Source organism: Tachysurus vachellii, chromosome 3, assembly GCF_030014155.1.
Source record: "Tachysurus vachellii isolate PV-2020 chromosome 3, HZAU_Pvac_v1, whole genome shotgun sequence".
NCBI classification, from domain to species: domain Eukaryota; kingdom Metazoa; phylum Chordata; class Actinopteri; order Siluriformes; family Bagridae; genus Tachysurus; species Tachysurus vachellii.
In genome coordinates, this window is record NC_083462.1 from 23,941,362 (window position 1) to 23,959,648 (window position 18,287).

At 36.4% G+C, this 18,287-nt stretch overlaps 2 protein-coding genes across 3 annotated transcripts; one reads left to right on the plus strand and one right to left on the minus strand.

The window, feature by feature from the left end:
• Positions 1-7,742: 7,742 nt before the first annotated feature.
• Positions 7,743-9,349, minus strand: LOC132842313 (small ribosomal subunit protein uS14). The gene is made up of 3 exons (XM_060864994.1): positions 9,201-9,349; positions 8,705-8,804; positions 7,743-7,853 (listed from the first exon to the last, which is right to left on the minus strand). Exons 1-3 carry the CDS (start codon positions 9,260-9,262, stop codon positions 7,845-7,847), a joined length of 171 nt encoding a protein of 56 aa, XP_060720977.1. The 5' UTR covers positions 9,263-9,349; the 3' UTR covers positions 7,743-7,844.
• A 4,661-nt stretch (positions 9,350-14,010) lies between these two features.
• mgat2 (alpha-1,6-mannosyl-glycoprotein 2-beta-N-acetylglucosaminyltransferase) lies at positions 14,011-17,901 on the plus strand. Of its 2 annotated transcripts, XM_060866343.1 has the most exons (3): positions 14,011-14,205; positions 15,666-15,755; positions 16,171-17,901. In XM_060866343.1, exon 3 carries the CDS (start codon positions 16,415-16,417, stop codon positions 17,753-17,755), a length of 1,341 nt encoding a protein of 446 aa, XP_060722326.1. In that variant the 5' UTR covers positions 14,011-14,205; positions 15,666-15,755; positions 16,171-16,414; the 3' UTR covers positions 17,756-17,901. The 2 variants fall into 2 exon arrangements, with proteins under 2 accessions (XP_060722326.1, XP_060722325.1); XM_060866342.1 differs by lacking the exon at positions 15,666-15,755.
• The last annotated feature ends 386 nt before the right edge of the window (positions 17,902-18,287 follow it).

Consider the following 18,287-nt stretch of genomic DNA (forward strand, 5'->3'; position numbering starts at 1 on the left):
TTCTGTCTCCTACCTTTTTTGGCAGAATGCACCTTTATAAAGCAGCTCCAGCTGCACCTGCCCCCCTAAAGCTGACAGATCCATTTATTTTTTATGTAGTGCCTCTGTGATAGTTGTTTTTTTATTCTGGGCAGGCATTTTAAAAAAAAAAACATATATAATCTCATGTAGTTATAGGTGTAGTAGTTATTAGCTTAATTATTTTGGGAGCGCCAGTCGATACTGTTTGGTCCTGGCTTCGATTCCAACATATTTAATAACACATATGTTCTTTATTCCATACTTTAGAGAGTGCGATCAATATTCAGTTCAATGTGTTTGCCACGTGTTCACCATCTGTTGTAGTGCTAAACTGGTGGCTCAGCAGGAGTCAATTCACTTGATCAGCATCGGCATATTCACGTGTATTCAATCCCACTGCTAATAACAGAAACTCTTAATAAACATGTAAGCCACAGACAGCCCATATATGTCCCCTGTGTATACCTAGAAACATACAAAATAAGGCATGTGCATGAACAGATATATATGCACACACACTACATTTCAGTAGCCTTCACATAGGATTCACATTTCCTCATGGAAGGCTTACCCTCTCTGATTCCCTGTTCACTAGCAGTGCAGAACACTTCAAATGGCTTGGAATATTTAATTAGCTCTGCCTCTGCTGATAGTGTTATCATGGCTGACTCTCAGCTTTGGCCATTTGCATGTCTTTTTAACAGTGGGGTTCAGAAGCTTACTTCAGGGGATAGATATAGTCAAGGACCTTAAGCTCGTCCTCCCCACATCCTCAGCACCAACCGTCTACCGACGGTCCATTAGCATTTAGCCTTTAAATGCTTAGGCAACTTTTAGTGATGCACAAGGACACCAAAGGTATTGCATCGTTATAGACAGCTGGGATGAAAGTGTCAGAGATTTTCTGTAAACATTCTGTATGTTGTACCTATATATTCTTGCTTACATTAAAATTTCATAACGATTTTTACAAGGCTTCTTACAGGATTTGAGTTTTCATTAACTTTGGGTTGAGTCAAAACTATAAGAGAATATGAAATCAAAATAGGTTTCGCAATAACTCAAATTTGATAAAGCAAAAACTGGAATTTAATGAATAGAGGTTTAAATATTCGTCCACGTATTTCACTAAATTGAGGAAATGAACAGATGATAACAATATGAGAATGAGACAGAATAAAACCAGACTGCACTTAAATTACGCACTGATGGCTGGAGATTTAATGAAATACTTACGATGTAATGTTTTTTTACTTGCATGTCTGGTCTCTGGTTAATCTGCAGGAAACATGTCCGCATGTTTTGAGTCAGTGGAAAAACACAAAAATGTAGATAAAGGTCAAGCCCTGAGGGGGAGCTCAAAGGAAATAAGTGTATCTGTGTGTGCTTTTAGAGGAAACAGTAGTGAGCAGGTACAAACCCTGTGAAGTGTTACCATGCCAACCAGGCAGGGAAGAACATTTGAAATGTGTTTATTTTGTAATCTTCAAAATGGATGGCGAGCAGAGAAATGTTCAAGAAAGGCATGTGTCTGAAAGTCTAAATCAGTACTACAAAGGGCTTTGCATCCCTCAGCTTCAAATCTAGTTTCCAGGATTTTTAGATTCCAATGGTCTTTAAATCTAAGTAACTTAGCAGTTTGTTGTTTTATACATTGACAAAATACATGTGGCTGTATATATGTAAGAAAGGAAAATTGCAATATTTTATTTAATAGTTTGCAATCAACGGTGGCTTAGTGGTTAGCACGTTCGCCTCACACCTCCAGGGTCGGGGTTCGATTCCCGCCTCCACCTTGTGTGTGTGGAGTTTGCATGTTCTCCCCGTGCCTCGGGGGTTTCCTCCGGGTACTCCGGTTTCCTCCCCCGGTCCAAAGACATGCATGGTAGGTTGATTGGCATCTCTGGAAAATTGTCCCTAGTGTGTGATTGTGCGAGTGAATGAGAGTGTGTGTGTGCCCTGCGATGGGTTGGCACTCCGTCCAGGGTGTATCCTGCCTTGATGCCCGATGATGCCTGAGATAGGCACAGGCTCCCCGTGACCCGAGGTAGTTCGGATAAGCGGTAGAAAAAGAGTGAGTGAGTGAGTTTGCAATCATAGTATCACATTTGTAGGGTTTTTTCTGAACGCGTCTACCAGACAGACTCTTGTGTTGAAACTTATATTATAGTGTTACAGAGCAGTTACAGACATTTACAGAGCATTAAATGTTGGAATAGATTGGTACCTATAGGTTACAGTAGTAATGTTATTAAGAAAAAGGTCAGACCCTAATGATAAAAGAATCATTATTAATGAATATATGCTCCATGTGCACTTTTATTCAGCCTTTGATAAATCTTGTCAGAGAAATAGTTCTGGAAAAAAAACATTATAGATATTTTAAATGTCCAACCTACAAACAAACATCAGCTCAAAGTAAAGGTGCTGTTAATATGATACAGTAGAAATGATTTCGCACTCTGTCTGTGTTGGTTTCACTCAAGTTTCCTCTCGCTGTCCAAAACCGTACCAATACATATCCCTGATCAGGCATAAACTAAAACCACTGACAGGTAATAATAAATGGAATAATGTTGATTTTTGGAAATCTAACAGCAGGAGACATTCCCCAGTCTACATCAATGGAACTGAGGTACAGCTTTAAATTCTTGGGAGCATCTCTGAGGATCTGTCCTGGCACCAGAACACTTCAGCTCTGGTTAGGAAGGCACAACAATGCCTGTACTTATTGAGGAGTCTTAAGAAAGCTCATCTGACCCCAGGGATTTTAACGAGTTTCTACCACTGCATCGTCGAGAGCTTCCTGACCAACTCCATCACTGTATGGTACAGAGGCTCCACTGTGTGTGAACGTAAAGCCCTGCAAATGGTGGTCAAAATTGGCCAACGCATCACTGGCACCCACCTACCTGAGATTGAGCACCTTCACCACAGCAGATGTCTACACAGAGCTCACAACATCATCAAGGACTCTTCACATCCAAGTCACAAACTGTTTAACCTCCTTCTTGTAGATGCCAAACTGCATTTCACTGCTGTGTACCTGTACTATGCAATGACAATAAAGTATCTATCTATCTATCTGTCTATCTGTCTATCTATTATCTTTTTACAATGGCAAATATCAATGGGTGGGATATATTAGGCAACAAGTTAACAGTTAGCTCTTGAAGTGATGTATTAGTAACAGGAAAAATGGCCAAGAGTGAGAATCTGAGAGACTAGATGACTACTAGATGGATGTGTGTGTGTGTGTGTGTGTATGCGTGTGTGTGCATGCGTGTGTGTGTGTGCGTGTGTCTTAAAATGAATAGCCCTCCCATCCAAGTGTTCGTAGGATAGGCTCTGGATCCACTACATAAAATTGCTACTGAAGATGAATGAATTCATTTATTCTGAAAAATGCTTAGGGTATAGGGCTTATACACAAATTGCTCCTGTTTTACTGATGTTCTAAGGCTGGACTTCAGCATATTTCCTCTTTGATAAGTCAGGGTTTTTATCACTTCTTCAACACTCTGCCTTCAGTATGTTCCATTCCAGCATATACTTGATTGAATCAATGCCTTTTTCTGAGCATGTTGCGGTGTACAGTCGTGCTGTATGGTCAAAAATAATTTAGAAAACAGCAGTAGCAGGATATAAAGTAGCTCTACTGGCTTTTATTTCATTGTTGCTAATGTTGACAGGCAGGAAGGTTGTCAGAATGACTGGAGTGGTTGAGAGAGTTCTATTATTAGCTTAGAATTTTAAGGATGACGTGCATTTTGGAAACAAGTCGATTGATAATAAATATAAATATTGAAAGAGGTTTTTGAGAATAAACCAGTAGTGGTGATGAGCATGTTTATTATTTTGTGTATGTTGTATTCACACTTTACAAGCATAATACTGATTATTTTATCTGGTCTAAAAGAATCAAAGGAGAATGAACATGAAAAATATCCTTTTCTTCTAACTATAATGCTTAAAGTGTTTAAAATTCTAATATTTCAGTAGTTTAAATATAATTTGTTTTCTTTTTCAAGCATCATCTCTTCATCTACCTATCTACTACAAATAGCTGTATTTATTCTATATCTTAACACTGATTGTTAGACAACATGGAATTTAAATATGCAATTTATGGGAATTCTCTATTCTTTGAGACTTGTCAGCTTTGCCTGGGGCAATTTCTCCAGTCATGCCAATCAAACTAAAAACATTGAAGTACAAAATGCACTTTCTCTATGATTTTATGAATCTGGAGTCTTTTATAATATCCACGGTTCCCTACCCTGTCTCAAAGCACAAGCACTGGGATCTAATTTAATGCATCTAATTTTAGATATATTTATATATATACACAATACAAAATATACTGTGTTTGTGTGTTGTTGAAATTTTTTTTAAAATTTGTATTCAGATTTGTTTATGATAGCAGTGACAGGGGTCAAAAACATTTCAGGTCTGTAAAAGCTAACTCTCTGAATGTTTAGAACATAGAATGACCACAAATGACTTGTTGACAAATGCCACGAAAAGATTTAGACACTGTTTAATACCGGTTTTACAATAAGACTTTGGCCTACAGTTTTCACCCATATGAGGATGAGGTTCCCCTTTGTGTCTGGTTCCTCTCAAGGTTTCTTCCTTACCATCTAAGGGAGTTTTTCCTTGCCACTGCTGCCTGAGTCACCTCAGACTTGCTAATAGGGGATAAATACATACACATTGTGAACTAATATATCTAATATTAATCTTGAATTTTGTATTCTATTAATCCTTATATTATTCTTTATATTAACCTTTTGTTCTATGTTTATGTTCTGTAAAGCTGCTTTGAGACAATGTCACTTGTAAAAAGTGCTATACAAATAAATTTGAATTGAATTGAATTCATATGTGTGAACTAATATTGTCTGGTTATTTCTGTGTTTAGTTCTCAATGCATTTCATGTGCAAACCCAACAACTGAAGCATGACTGTCTTTTGTTTTGGTATCATAGCCTACAGATTTGTTTTTCAGAACCCCTAACTTATTCTGGCTCATCCTCCTGCCTCACTATCCGCCCCATCACCAAAATCTATTTTAATCTATATTAATAATATATCATTAGAATGTATATAATCTTTAATAATACATAGTAGTCTATTTAACATGCTTTATAATCCCAGTGTCAAATTTAATCTACTGTAATTAAATATTAGATTCAATATACTGCTTGCTATTGAGAATGCGTTCTTATTCACAATGCCATTTTGTATATTAACATTTGACTTAACACTTTTTTCATACTCATTTTAATTTTATCCATCAATGCTAGTCTGAACATGACTAGGCATAATGGTTGATTTAAAAAAAAAATCATTTCTGAAGTGTATTTGACCCTAAACATTTATTTAAAGTATAATGTTGAAATATTTAACAAAAAGAGCAATCTTTTTAATCTTGTAATTTCAACATGGACCACAAGGGGTCCAAATTGTGAAAAGAAAAACTAGAGAAATATATCATATAAGTGGAGAAATATACAAGTTAATACCCATTTTATTCCACAATACCCAAATTGTATATATTAGTATTATGTCTTTCCATATGGTGAAGAGCAAAACAAACATGTAGCAGTACTGAAAGCTTGGATAACAAATAAAACTGCAATCTCTGTTGGTAAAATTTACCAAAGCCATTTTCAGGACATGGAAGTGTTCGAAGAACACACACACACACACACACACACACACACACACCAGTTTCAGCCAGTTCACCATTGCCATGTGTGTGGTATCTGGTAAACACAGAAGATGCTCTTGTCAAAACAGGAAGATGAGAAACTTTACACAGACAGTAAACTAAGCTCGGAGTCAGATCATGAGCCCTAGAGCTGTGAAGCAGCAATGCTACCCACTCCAGCATCATGCCACCCACATAGAATACATCTGAAGCATAAAGCTGGTAAAGAAGCTGAATACAAGTACCCTGTGATACCAAAGTCAATGCTCATCATAGCTTAATGTTGTGAACTGATCATCTGCTCCTTCATGGTGTGAACAGCTCTTCATAAAGCCATGTCTCTTCTCTAAACAAATCTAAATATGATTTGCCAGTGTGAACAGTGCAAGGGTTATATCTAATCAGTTAAATACAATATATGCTCTTTTTTCCCCAATGCATTTTACGTATTTAGAAGACCAAGAGTTGAACATTAGTGCCATCTAGTGTTAGACTGCAGAGTTGTTTTTTTTTAGATATAAAATCCTAAATGTAAACTTATATGGCTTGAAAAAATATTTTTTGCATTTTTTATTGCTTGATTTATTGCAGCAAGAAACCTACTAATGGTTTCTTGGCATAAAAGCCACACAATTAATAATTCTGACACATTTCCTTGTGAAATCACAGATATAAAGTTACACACTTCTTTTGGAAAGACTGTGGCTTGCAGTGTGTCATATCACAATAATGTTCCTTAATTCAGACTGAAGCTTAATTCTGATTCATTTCCATTTCCTCTGTTTTTTTTTTTTGTTGTTGTTGAAGGTTTACGTTCATGTTTGTATAGATTTATGGCATTAGTAGAAACACACACTTGTGCCCTTAACATTCAGTCGTGTGTCAGCATTTTAAAAATGGAGACTTTCTTTTTCTTAGCCTTTGCACAGAAAACAAGGACATCATTGTGCATACACATTTATAATGTATGGGCATGATCTGTTTCATAATGCCCCTTTTTTCCTCTCACAAACTGTGCATTAAATTTATCTGCAATATACAAATGGATTTGTGTATCAGACACATTCTATGTATTTACCTTTGTTTTCATACTTTTAGATTTTACCCAATTCTGATTACTTCCTATAAACCTACATATATATATAGTGGTCAGTGAGTTGTATTTTATTTTTTTTTATCACAGGTCACTCAAAAGAGGAAATTTCTATTTCAACATCATTTAAAATGTTGTGACTGAGTTCTCTTAAAATAAATAGCTAATATACACGGGGGAGCTCAGACACCTTTTTCTATTTCTTTCTCTCATGAGGATTAAACATTTGCCCTTTCATTGCACAATTTAAATAAATGAATAAATACACAAGCATTTAGTTGTACCTTCACCGTCAAATGATTCACATTACAAAATAACCAAGTATACTGTATGATGGTGTATTTCTGACCAGAGAAGAGGTTATTAGTAATATTCACCAATATAGGCATTTAACTCGGCATTAGACTAAGAAAAAAAAAACCAGCTGAAAATATGAAAAAAATCATCAAATTTCACTCCATATATTCACTTAGATCTGGTTTAATAATTTTCAAACTCCTCAGCGGAGTGCATCTTATCTATACTCTCACCACATGGCCAAACAAAACTAAGTGTCCAGTATTACATATATGGGGTCATTTTTAACTTGGCTGCTCCATGGCCAGTATTTACAGCACTTTTTATTGGTCTTAGGTGCTTTTTTCTCTCTCTTTCTTTTACAGCCCCCTTACAAAGGCTTCTCCGTGAAAGTAGATGCTTTGATTGAATATTATAAAAGAGCATCTTCCTAAATTGAAAACTTAACAGCAGACCAAACATCTGGGTTACATGTGCAAATTTAAAATTAGAAAGTATAAATTATACTGCAAGCTTTGAGAATCAAGTACATCACTTGTTCAAGATGACACAGTAACTACAAAGTCTTACATTTATGATACAGTGCAATTAGTCTTCAAATGAAGAATGACAATCTTTAACCAGAAAAAATGTGTTTATTTGTAATTCAAGGGACTTCACGGTGGTTGCCTGGAAAGATGGTGGTTCCACATGGCTCTGGTGAAACAATCCAGACCTTTAATCCAACTAAAGGGGGAAAAAAAAATAAGTGTGTTAACAAAACCATCTCATCCATTAACCTTATAGGATCTTTTTACTAGAATGTACATCATAACTCTGGGATTTTCTTTAAATGCAAATTAGAAGTTCACTGGCTGGTTAAAAGAATTTTAGTGAACCTATCCAAGCTTTTTGAATTAAACATTCTGGGAAGGGAAAAAAAAAAAAAACACAGAAGCAGTAGCAAACCTCAGAAATTTTAAATATTTTAAAAAACTATTTTTTAAACAAGTGTCTCTGAACAAAACAGAAGCAGCTGCAACCAATTTGAAGCTGCAGCATCATGTATAGTTAGATGACAATAGTCATTGCATAGTACAGGTACACAGCAACAAAATGCAGGTTGGCATCTACCAGAAGTGCAAAGAGTAGCAATTGTAATATAATAATATAATATATATAAAACACATTTAGTGGACTTGTTTATTCTGCTTGCACATTTTTTTTTAAATAACGTAACTTTAAAACCATTTACTTGTACTTTTCAATAATGTCCTTTACAATAATGTTCAATACAGCCAATATTTATTCAATATTTCAATATTCATTCAATATTTATTCAGTTCAATATTTATTCACTATACGTGTGTGTATAAAATATATATATGTATATATACACACACGAATGTGAAATATTAGGTAGAATGTACAGTAAGGTATATAGATATATTACATATAGAAATAGTGCAGATGTATGTAAGGCACAATCTTACACATACCACAATATTTTAATTCAGATTTTTAGTTAAAAGGTTAAGTTTTCAGGCAGTGTGTAGAACAATAAACATGATCCAAGCAGCAGAAAAGTGAACACTCGCCTTGACGAAGCCAATGTCTTTCGCGTATTGTCTGAAACACTGACGGCACATGTTGAGCCCGTATTTACGGATCAGACCATGTCTGTTTGAGCACACACGGCTGTGGAAAGATTACAAAGTTAGTTTAAACATTCTGAAGCTAACACCACATAGCATGATGTAGTAGCTTTTCAATACATTTACATTAGCTAGCATGCTAATCGGCTAAACTGAACAAAAAAAAAACTTTTACAGGGTTTAAAACGGTGTAAGAAAAAACCTTGGGGTTTGTTTTCGGTCAGATATCTTGTTTTTGTAAATGATATAAATGTAAATAAAGCTACTTGGTGCTCGAGTGAAAGCTAACAAGCGACAGCCGCCATGTTGGATTTGAGCTCCACATCCATGCGGTCTAAATATGCGCCGTTTATTAAGTCACTTTAATGACTATAAAGTGTAGGAAAACCCTGCAGCAATATTAATACTCGTTTAAAACACAGATACTAGTTTTACCGACCAGGATCGAGATCCCTGGCCGAATTTCCTCGGGTGACTCCAATAGAGCTGCTGATGACCCATCGTGTCGATTTCGCTCGGGATGTCGAAAAGGAAGGAAATAAACTACGCATGCGCGAATAAGAAGAATCTTCTTCTGAGCAATAGACTGAACCTGAGACTATCTAAACACGTGAAATGTGAATGTTTCCCTCTATCGGTCGTTTAGGATATTACCAGGTTAGAATTGGTTGTTGCTTGTTTTTTTTTTTCCAAATAGGTTTCCTACAGGTGCATAACATAACATATATTTATTCAATATAATATATATTTCTTTTTAATTAGTATTTCAAAACTACACAGTAGTATTTTGTTATATCTCATTTATATGATGTATGAAGACAGCTCTATGATATCTTACATGGTAGTCTACCATGTAACATACTGTATTAACATATATATATAAATGGGCAGTGGTGGCTCAAGTGGTTAAGGCTCTGGGTTGTTGATTGGAGAATCAGGGTTCAAGTCCCTGCACTGCCAAAGCTGCCACTGTTGGGCCCTTGAGCAAGGCCCTCAACCCTCCGTGCTCCAGGGGTGCTGTATCATAGCTGCCCCTGCACTCTGACCCCAACCTCCTCATTTACGTGAAGGAAAGCTAGTTCTATATATATATAAAACTAGCTCGCTCGTTTGCTATATAATAAATGATGAATTGTTAAGCATAAATGTTTTCTATATACCATCCACTATACAGATCCTCACAAACCTCACAGCAAATATTTTAATTAGACACAGCACTGTGACCTTAGACAGTCTCGACATTCTTGACTTTATCTATATCTTGTCTCGATTTTTTTATACACAGTAAAAAAGCATTCCACTGCATGTTGTACTATGTATGATTGTGTGTGTGTGTGTGTGTGTGTGTGTGTGTGTGTGTGTGTGAGACAAATATAATGTAAAATATAATTTGATTATTTACCACTAGATAACTCTGGGCACTTCAAGTTAAACATATTTAGAAAGCTTATCACTTAATGAAGCTTCATCTACTGATTAAATAAGGGCACTGTATAGCTTGCTTTGTTCATTGTCATGGGTGCATTGTCATGCTGGAAAGATTTGCTTCTCTTCGGTTCACTGAAGGGAATTGTAATGCTACATTCAAAGACATTTTATACAATTGTGTGTTTCCAACTTTGTGGGAACAGTGTGGGGAAGAACCACATATGTGTCTGATGGTCAAGTTTTGGCCGTACAACGTAGCATTAAAATCCATTTTAAAATGATATTTTGAAAAAGATCCCCTTAAAGGTTCCTAAATGTTCACAATCTTCACATTCTGGTCTTAATCTCTCTAACGTGACCTGTTAAACCAGACTGACTTGAAAAACATCAATATCTGTGGGGTGGTGGTTCTCCAGGCTGAGACTGGGAAACAATGGAGTAAAGATTCCCTTGGTAACTGAAGAAACCTTAAATTAAGGGTCATTTGTTGTATTAGGAAATATCTAATTACTCAAGTAGCCTATACTCTTTTTAAACACAGGTTTTATACTGATTTATTCAAAGTGTTTCCAGTCCATGTATTTTGATAACGATAACAGCAGCTTCAGGCTGGAGGCTCTCAAATTCTCAATAGGTGTGTAACCAAGCACCAGTGTGACCAGACTTCATTTGTATAGGATCTCTAATGTAGTTTATTGTAATGTGGTCTTTTTTTTGTTAGTCAAATCCCCACAAAGGCTGCTCAGCGCATGTAAATTTGCTTTGAAACTAGTTTAACACTACTACCAAGTCTTATTTACTACTTAGACTAAATTAGTCACTTGTCTGTGATATAAGACGTGGATTTATTCACAGTTGGTTTTATTCAAATATAAAAGGCAGCTTAAACGTATAAGCAGGATAAGTTAGTGATTAGTGGATTCATTATTCAGACACATAATAAACTTGGACTGTTAATAAGCTGTGAAACAGACTGTAAAATCCTTACTTTTAGTAATGTAGAGGATTCATCACATTACACATTTTAACCTGTTTATGTCTAATGGATCAATCTAATGGAAAGAATGTATGTCAAGTAATTGCTGGTAAAAGGTTTCTTTTTTTAGTAATCAACACTTTTCACCTGTTTTAACGGTGATATATAGAATGTGTGCATGATAATTTCCTTGTTATTCACCTCTAAACACCGGTAGTGCTCACTCATATGATACCTCACTCCCTGCTTTGCATTCTCTGCCTTTTTCTCTGTGCAACTGTGTCAGCGCTACTCAGAAACACAGACCTGGGTAAACATGAACGTGCACTCTTTATTTACGCATGGGAGTCAGTAACTTGAAAAACAAATAAACTGGCAACCTTCCAACTTGTTTGCTTCAGAGCCGCATGCACACCTGCTCACTGCTTAGTACAGTTTAGGACCAAAACCTGAGACCGTGGAGCTGTGACGTGGCAACACTTCCCATCATGCCACAATGCTTTCTTTGTCTATAAATGCATTCCTAAATTGTTTGATTAAATAGTTTTAGCAGTTTTTCACCAGCCTCAAAAAGGACAATCCCATACCTTAACAACATCAGATCTATTACACAAATTCATTTAAAACAAAGAATATCTATAGGTTTTCATTAAAAATGCAAAGGAATAACACTGTTATTAACTGTGCTGTTCAAGCATAGGGCAGCCCCATTTCAGCCCCAATAGGCCTCTAAAATTTCCACACTTACTAATCTATAGAGTCACATAACACTATGCATTGAGCACACATGCACACAGGCAACCATTGGACTGAGTGAAAAGAAGATGACGTCATGTGTTAAGTGTTAAACATCGATGAATTTGGTTTACTATTATTATTATTATTATTATTATTATTATTATTATTATTATTATTATTATTATTATTATTTCCATCAACTCCACCTGTAATAGTGTTGCATTCTTATAAGTGGATGGCACAAGTAAATTTCGAGAGTTTAATTAATATTTTATGATGCTTTCAAATACAGTTTAAATCCCACAATCAGATATTTAGAGGAAAAGTCAGCATTTTATTCCTAAGCTTGATAAAGTGTGACAGATATAAATCTTTTACTTTGACATCAAGTGTAGTCTTAAATACGAGGAGTAATTTAGAGTGACTCTAATTTCCGTATGATACTGACTGTTTATTGTACTCAAAACCAAGACAGACTTAAGATTATTGAAGAAAAAAAAACCCTGATTGCTCTCGGTAGACCCGTTTATTAATTTCTTAGCTCATATGTTATTCTTTTGTTCAGACTGCCCTCTTATGAATGATCTGAAATGGCTACTACATATAGCTACTTGTCAATTATTTAACAGGGGTGTGCGTGATATGAGAGAGAGAGAGAGAGAGAGAGAGAGAGTGTGTGTGTGTGTGTGTGTGTGTGTGTGTGTGTGTGTGTGTGTGTGTGTGTGTGTGTGTGTTTGTCTGTGTTGGTAATCAAAGGGCAGATTTTAAAGCCAGCAACCAAATATTATTCCCCCAACAAACAACGATTTATCAATCTTTCAGTAAAGTTGTATTTAATTGATTACATAATCCAAACTGAACTAATACTGCCATCAGATTTATAAGTTTCTTAAAGGATGATCTACTGGAAAGTTCATAGTGTAATTCCCAACAGGCACAAAACTCCATAAAAGATCAAGCATAGAGTCGGCTGGGAATACAATATGAATAAGAATGGATAGAAATGGATAGAAATTGATAGAATTCAATTCAAGTCTATTTATTTGTATAGCGCTTTTAACAATTCACATTTTCTCAAAGCAGCTTTACAGAAGTACAGAAACATTCATTCATTCATTCATTCATTCATCTTCTACCGCTTATCCGAGTACAGAAACAGAAAAACTTTATTTACTAAAAAAATAAAAATAAGAATAAGAATAAAACTAAATAAATAAATACATACATTAAAGTTTTCAGTTAAGTCACTATATATCTAATATTAGTATTATTTAACATGTATAATGAGCAACTCAGAGGTGACTGGCAAGGAAAAACTCCCTGAGATGAGATGAAACCAGGCTCAGAAGGGAATCTCATCCTCATTTGGGTGACACTGGACAGTAAATAATGTAAATGTAAATAATGTCCCTTCTACAGTTTATAATAGTGCACCCGAGAGATCCTGTGAAATTAATGGGTCAGCACAAACTTTTGTCCTGCACTGTCTTGTTTGTCTTGTCTTTCACTGTCTTTTGTCTTGCACTGTCTTTTTGTCTTTTGTCCTGCACTGTCTTGTTTGTCTTGTCTTGCACTGTCTTTTGTCCTGCACTGTTTACACCAGGTTGCACAGATGTACTTTATGTATCTAGGACTACTTACTTAAGTCCTTTGCTCTCTCTTTGTTCTATGTAACACCATGATCCTGGAGAAACGTTGTCTCATTTCACTGTGTACTGTATCAGCTATATATGGTTGAAATGACAATAAAAGCTTCTTGACTTGACTTGAAACAGGACACGGTGAGAAACGTGTCGTTTTCGGGCGGTAAACTGATGAACGTGTGTCTGCCAGCATTATCTCAGTCGATAACTTACACAAGCCAGCACACGTCATGTATGTCTTGTATTGTGACATCATAGTTTTTGCACTTTGACATGCAACACCTACCAACCTGCTGTTTCAGTGTCAGGGTCACTGCTGTATGATCCAGCACCCAAATAAGTAACTGAAGTGAAGCTGACAGATTGTGAATAGTTACAGATTTACCTGAATAGGTAGGTGTACTGATGTGGATCAACCGGCCACAGAGTGTAAATCTGTGACGTCATCGCTGTCATAAAACGGAAAGCCGCCTCCGGAGGTGTGATGCATTATGGGAAAGAGATAGTCAGGGAGTACAGCTTTACCAAAAGCTCATGTATGTGATCCATCTGGGGTGTTTATTCCCCCCTCTGAAGCTGTAGGAACAAGAAGGCGAGGACAGAAATGGACTGAAAATAAATGATCAGCTAATCTCACTGCCATGACAGTCGCAGTGTCTGTAAGTAACATTAGGCAAAAAAAAAAATGTACGGAAATGGTTTTATATATACGTGTGTGTCGAAATGCAGAACTGGTCGTTTTTTTTTTTTTTTTTACTTGTTCTTCCTGCTCCGTTGCTTCCTGTAGCTAGCTATCGTTAGCTCGCTAAGCCTAGCGATAGCGTTGCACATCTGCCAACTAAACTATTAATGCTAATTGTTATTAGCTCGCTAGTGTTCACTGACACGTCGTAATATCGCTGTCGGTTATAGTGTATTTATTATTATAAATAAATAAATAAATAATGATGGAGACTATTCCGGAATTCGTGCGTTTGAGAAGTAATATTCGATTTTTGGTAGCTGTACTATTTAACGTCGGCTAAATGTAATTCATCCTGTTAGCTAGCTCGCTAACCTCCTGGTAAATAAAGTCATAGTTTCTCTCATTTATAGTTTTTCTCCAAAATCAAGTGACTGTCAAGTTTACAGAATGTTTTTTTTCTATTTACCAATTGTTGATTTTTATGTAATTTTAGATAAATTTAATGACTAAGTTTTATTATGTTTTATTTTTATATATATATATATATATATATATATATATATATGTGTGTGTGTGTGTGTGTGTGTGTGTGTGTGTGTGTATGTATATATGTGTGAGTGTGAGTGTGAAGGCTTGTGTACTCGGTACTCAGTGTCTCTGAAATCATAGTTTTTGGTACCTGTTCCTGAAATGTAATGACGTTAAGTTTTATTATATGTTGTGTGTGTGTGGGAAGTCTTGTGTACAAGTGTCTCTGAAATCATAATTTGTGTTTCAATGTTTTTTGTTACCTGTTCCTTTGTGAAAAATCAAAAATAAGATAAAAGCATTTTTGATGCATGTACAAAGACATGATGTCTTTGACCAATCAAATTCTCTTGATTACTTTTATACCTCACCCCAGGGACAGGTCTTCAGTACAGTAGCAGCCTGTTAGCAGTGATTAGCAGGACATTGCTGCTTTTCTGGCTTTACTGAAAGTAAATAATTAGCGAGCGTGTGCATTTTGAAAAGGGGCTGTTGGATGGCAGAATGTGTTCTGCTCAGATTGACTGAGGTTTCCATTTTGACTTGTAAACTATTATGGCTTTCGGAATCAGTCAAATTAAGCAGTATCATATTTCCTATTCTTATATATCAGGTATTTTGGTGATCCTGAGGTCTGTTGCCATTGGTGCCACTGTATGGCGTAACTCCAAAACACACAGTATTTCAGTGTCTAGGACAGAGTCCTTCGGCAAGGTTGAATGAGACATTTTAAACCTCTGTGACACAGTTCACAAAAGATTCTTTAGTTGTAGCTAGCTTACAAAATTACTGTCACATTTGCTTAGGTTAATGAGGAGGTTATTGGCTGTTGAATGAGTGAATCAGTCAATCACTTCAGAGTCATGCTGTCATTCAGTTTGGAATGTGTCCGTTAAATATTTACAGAGAACCTCTGGAATATGTGGGATCAATTCAGATAGGACAAGTGATCTATGTAGAAAACAGTGATGGCAGCGTCTACACGTTCTATTCATGGTGCTTACGCTAAATGTTCCGTGTGTATTACATACAACTCATTCTAATTCAAACTCTAAAAGTCTAACTTTGTTTTGACCTTTATTGCAAGTGCTTGATCATCAGTGAGTAACCTGCCAATAACACGTATGTAGGCTTTACTTGTGCTACAAACTCAGTAATTTACTGAAAACCCTGAATGCATGGTTACTCAGACAAGTCAAATGTTATCTACAGTTTACTGTTCTTTGTTTTGTTTGTTTTGGTTTATTTTCATTTTTATTATCTTTTATATGCTATCTGATCTTTTTTTTTTTTGTATAATCTGAAGTCAGTTAGTAGTTGAATTAATATACCTACTTGCTAATGTTAAACTGTCAGAGTAAAACTGCAATAACAGATATTAAATTAGCCACGTGTTGTTTTTGCTCCACAGATTTTAAGCTGCAACTGTCCTGCCTCTGAGCACAATGCCTTATGGAATTTTCCCCTGGCAGCTTTGACATCCCATCAGTGGTAGCATTCCAAAATTAGAGACCTTGGGATAGAAGTTAAATTTTCTACAAGTGTTTGCTGATCAATCTGGATCACATACCATTTTTGGATAACAAACCTACCATTTTATTATTTTTTTTTTTACTGTCATTAATTTCTACTATCCCACTGGGTGAAAGCTTATCATGAGATTCCGAATTTACAAGAGGAAAGTGGTGATCCTGACTTTGGTGGTCGTGATCTGCGGATTTGCAGTTTGGAGCAGTGGGAAACAGAAAAGAGGAAGTCCTGTTTTTCCGAAGGAAGTGGATGCTGTTAAAAAAGCCAGCATTAGTAGTCTGGCACAGGTCACAGTGTCAGCAACCCGGAAATCAGTCAATGACACGCTTCCAGAAAAACAAGTTGTACCTAAACTGACGCCAGATAATTCCACTCTGGTATACCGGGGGATTGTGTTTCAAATCAACTTTGACCAGACGTTAAAGAATGAAGAGAAGTTCAGATCGATACGCCAGAAAGATGATTTAGTGGTGGTTATTCAGGTTCATAACCGACCAGAATACCTGAGGCTGCTTGTAGAAAGCTTGAGAAAAGCAAAAGGAATTGAGAATGTCCTGCTTATTTTCAGCCATGATTTCTGGTCCCCAGAGATCAACAACATAATTTCATCCATTGACTTCTGCCTTGTCCTTCAGATATTCTTTCCCTTTAGCATTCAGCTGTATCCTCATGAGTTTCCAGGGAATGACCCTAGAGACTGCCCCAGAGACATTTCCAAGAACGACGCCTTAAAACTCGGCTGCATAAATGCAGAGTACCCTGACTCTTTTGGCCATTACCGTGAGGCCAAATTTTCCCAAACCAAACACCACTGGTGGTGGAAATTACATTTTGTGTGGGAAAGGGTCCGTGTGCTGAAGGATCACAAAGGGTTGGTGCTTCTTATTGAGGAGGACCACTACTTAGCCCCAGATTTCTACCACCTTCTCAAGCTGATGACCTCCCTAAAGAAGGAGCAATGTGCTGACTGTGACATTATTTCACTAGGAAGTTACGGGCACATCGGGTATGCCAGCAAAGCCAACCGAGTAGAAGTGAAGGTCTGGAAATCCACCGAGCACAACATGGGCATGGCCATGGACAGGGAAACGTACCAAAAACTCATCAAGTGCACAGAAACATTCTGCACCTACGACGACTACAACTGGGACTGGTCCCTTCAGCACCTAACTGTGAACTGTCTGCCCACTTTCTGGAAGGTCATGTTGAGTGAAGCTCCCCGTATCTTTCATGCAGGGGATTGCGGCATGCACCATCAGAAGGCCACTTGTATGCCCAGTAATCAGAAGAAAAAGATAGATAGCATACTTCAGAGCAGCACAAACCAGCTGTTCCCAAAAAATTTGCTCATTACAAAGAGACTGCCTGCATCTGGGGCTGGTGGAGTAGCCCCTCATGTCAAAAATGGAGGCTGGGGTGATATCAGGGACCATGAACTCTGCAAGAGTTATCTTCGGTTACAGTGACCTTATGATTTTTTGTTTGTTTGTTTGTTGGTTTGTTTTTATTTTTATTTTGCATCCTCTAATGAAAGCCTTTACAAATTCTTAATGGACTATTTCTTTATATTGCCTGTTTTGTTGAAATATTCCAAATAAAATGGTATGTGGGATTGGAGTTTGGTGTTTTGTTTAAGCACAGTGAAAATAAATTGTGCTGATTGTATCATGTTTATTTAGTAAACAGGTGGACTTTTGGCAAAAATTTGGCAAAAACATATACAAAAACAAATTGGCAACCTTTAGTAAAGCTTTTTTTAGTCTTGCATATGGAGCTTGACATGAATTTGTTCAATAACAAAGTCAGTTTTAATGTGCATTATACATAATTCTTAAAAACAAAAAGAAAAAAGCTATTTTTATTTGAAAATGAACATTATCTGTAATGGAGGAAAGTATTTTGTCACCTCTTAGTTTTAGCTTGGTTTTAATGATGGCACAGCAGCTCATTTTTCCATCAAGGCAGCAGATACTTGTGCATAATTCTGGCCTATTTAAA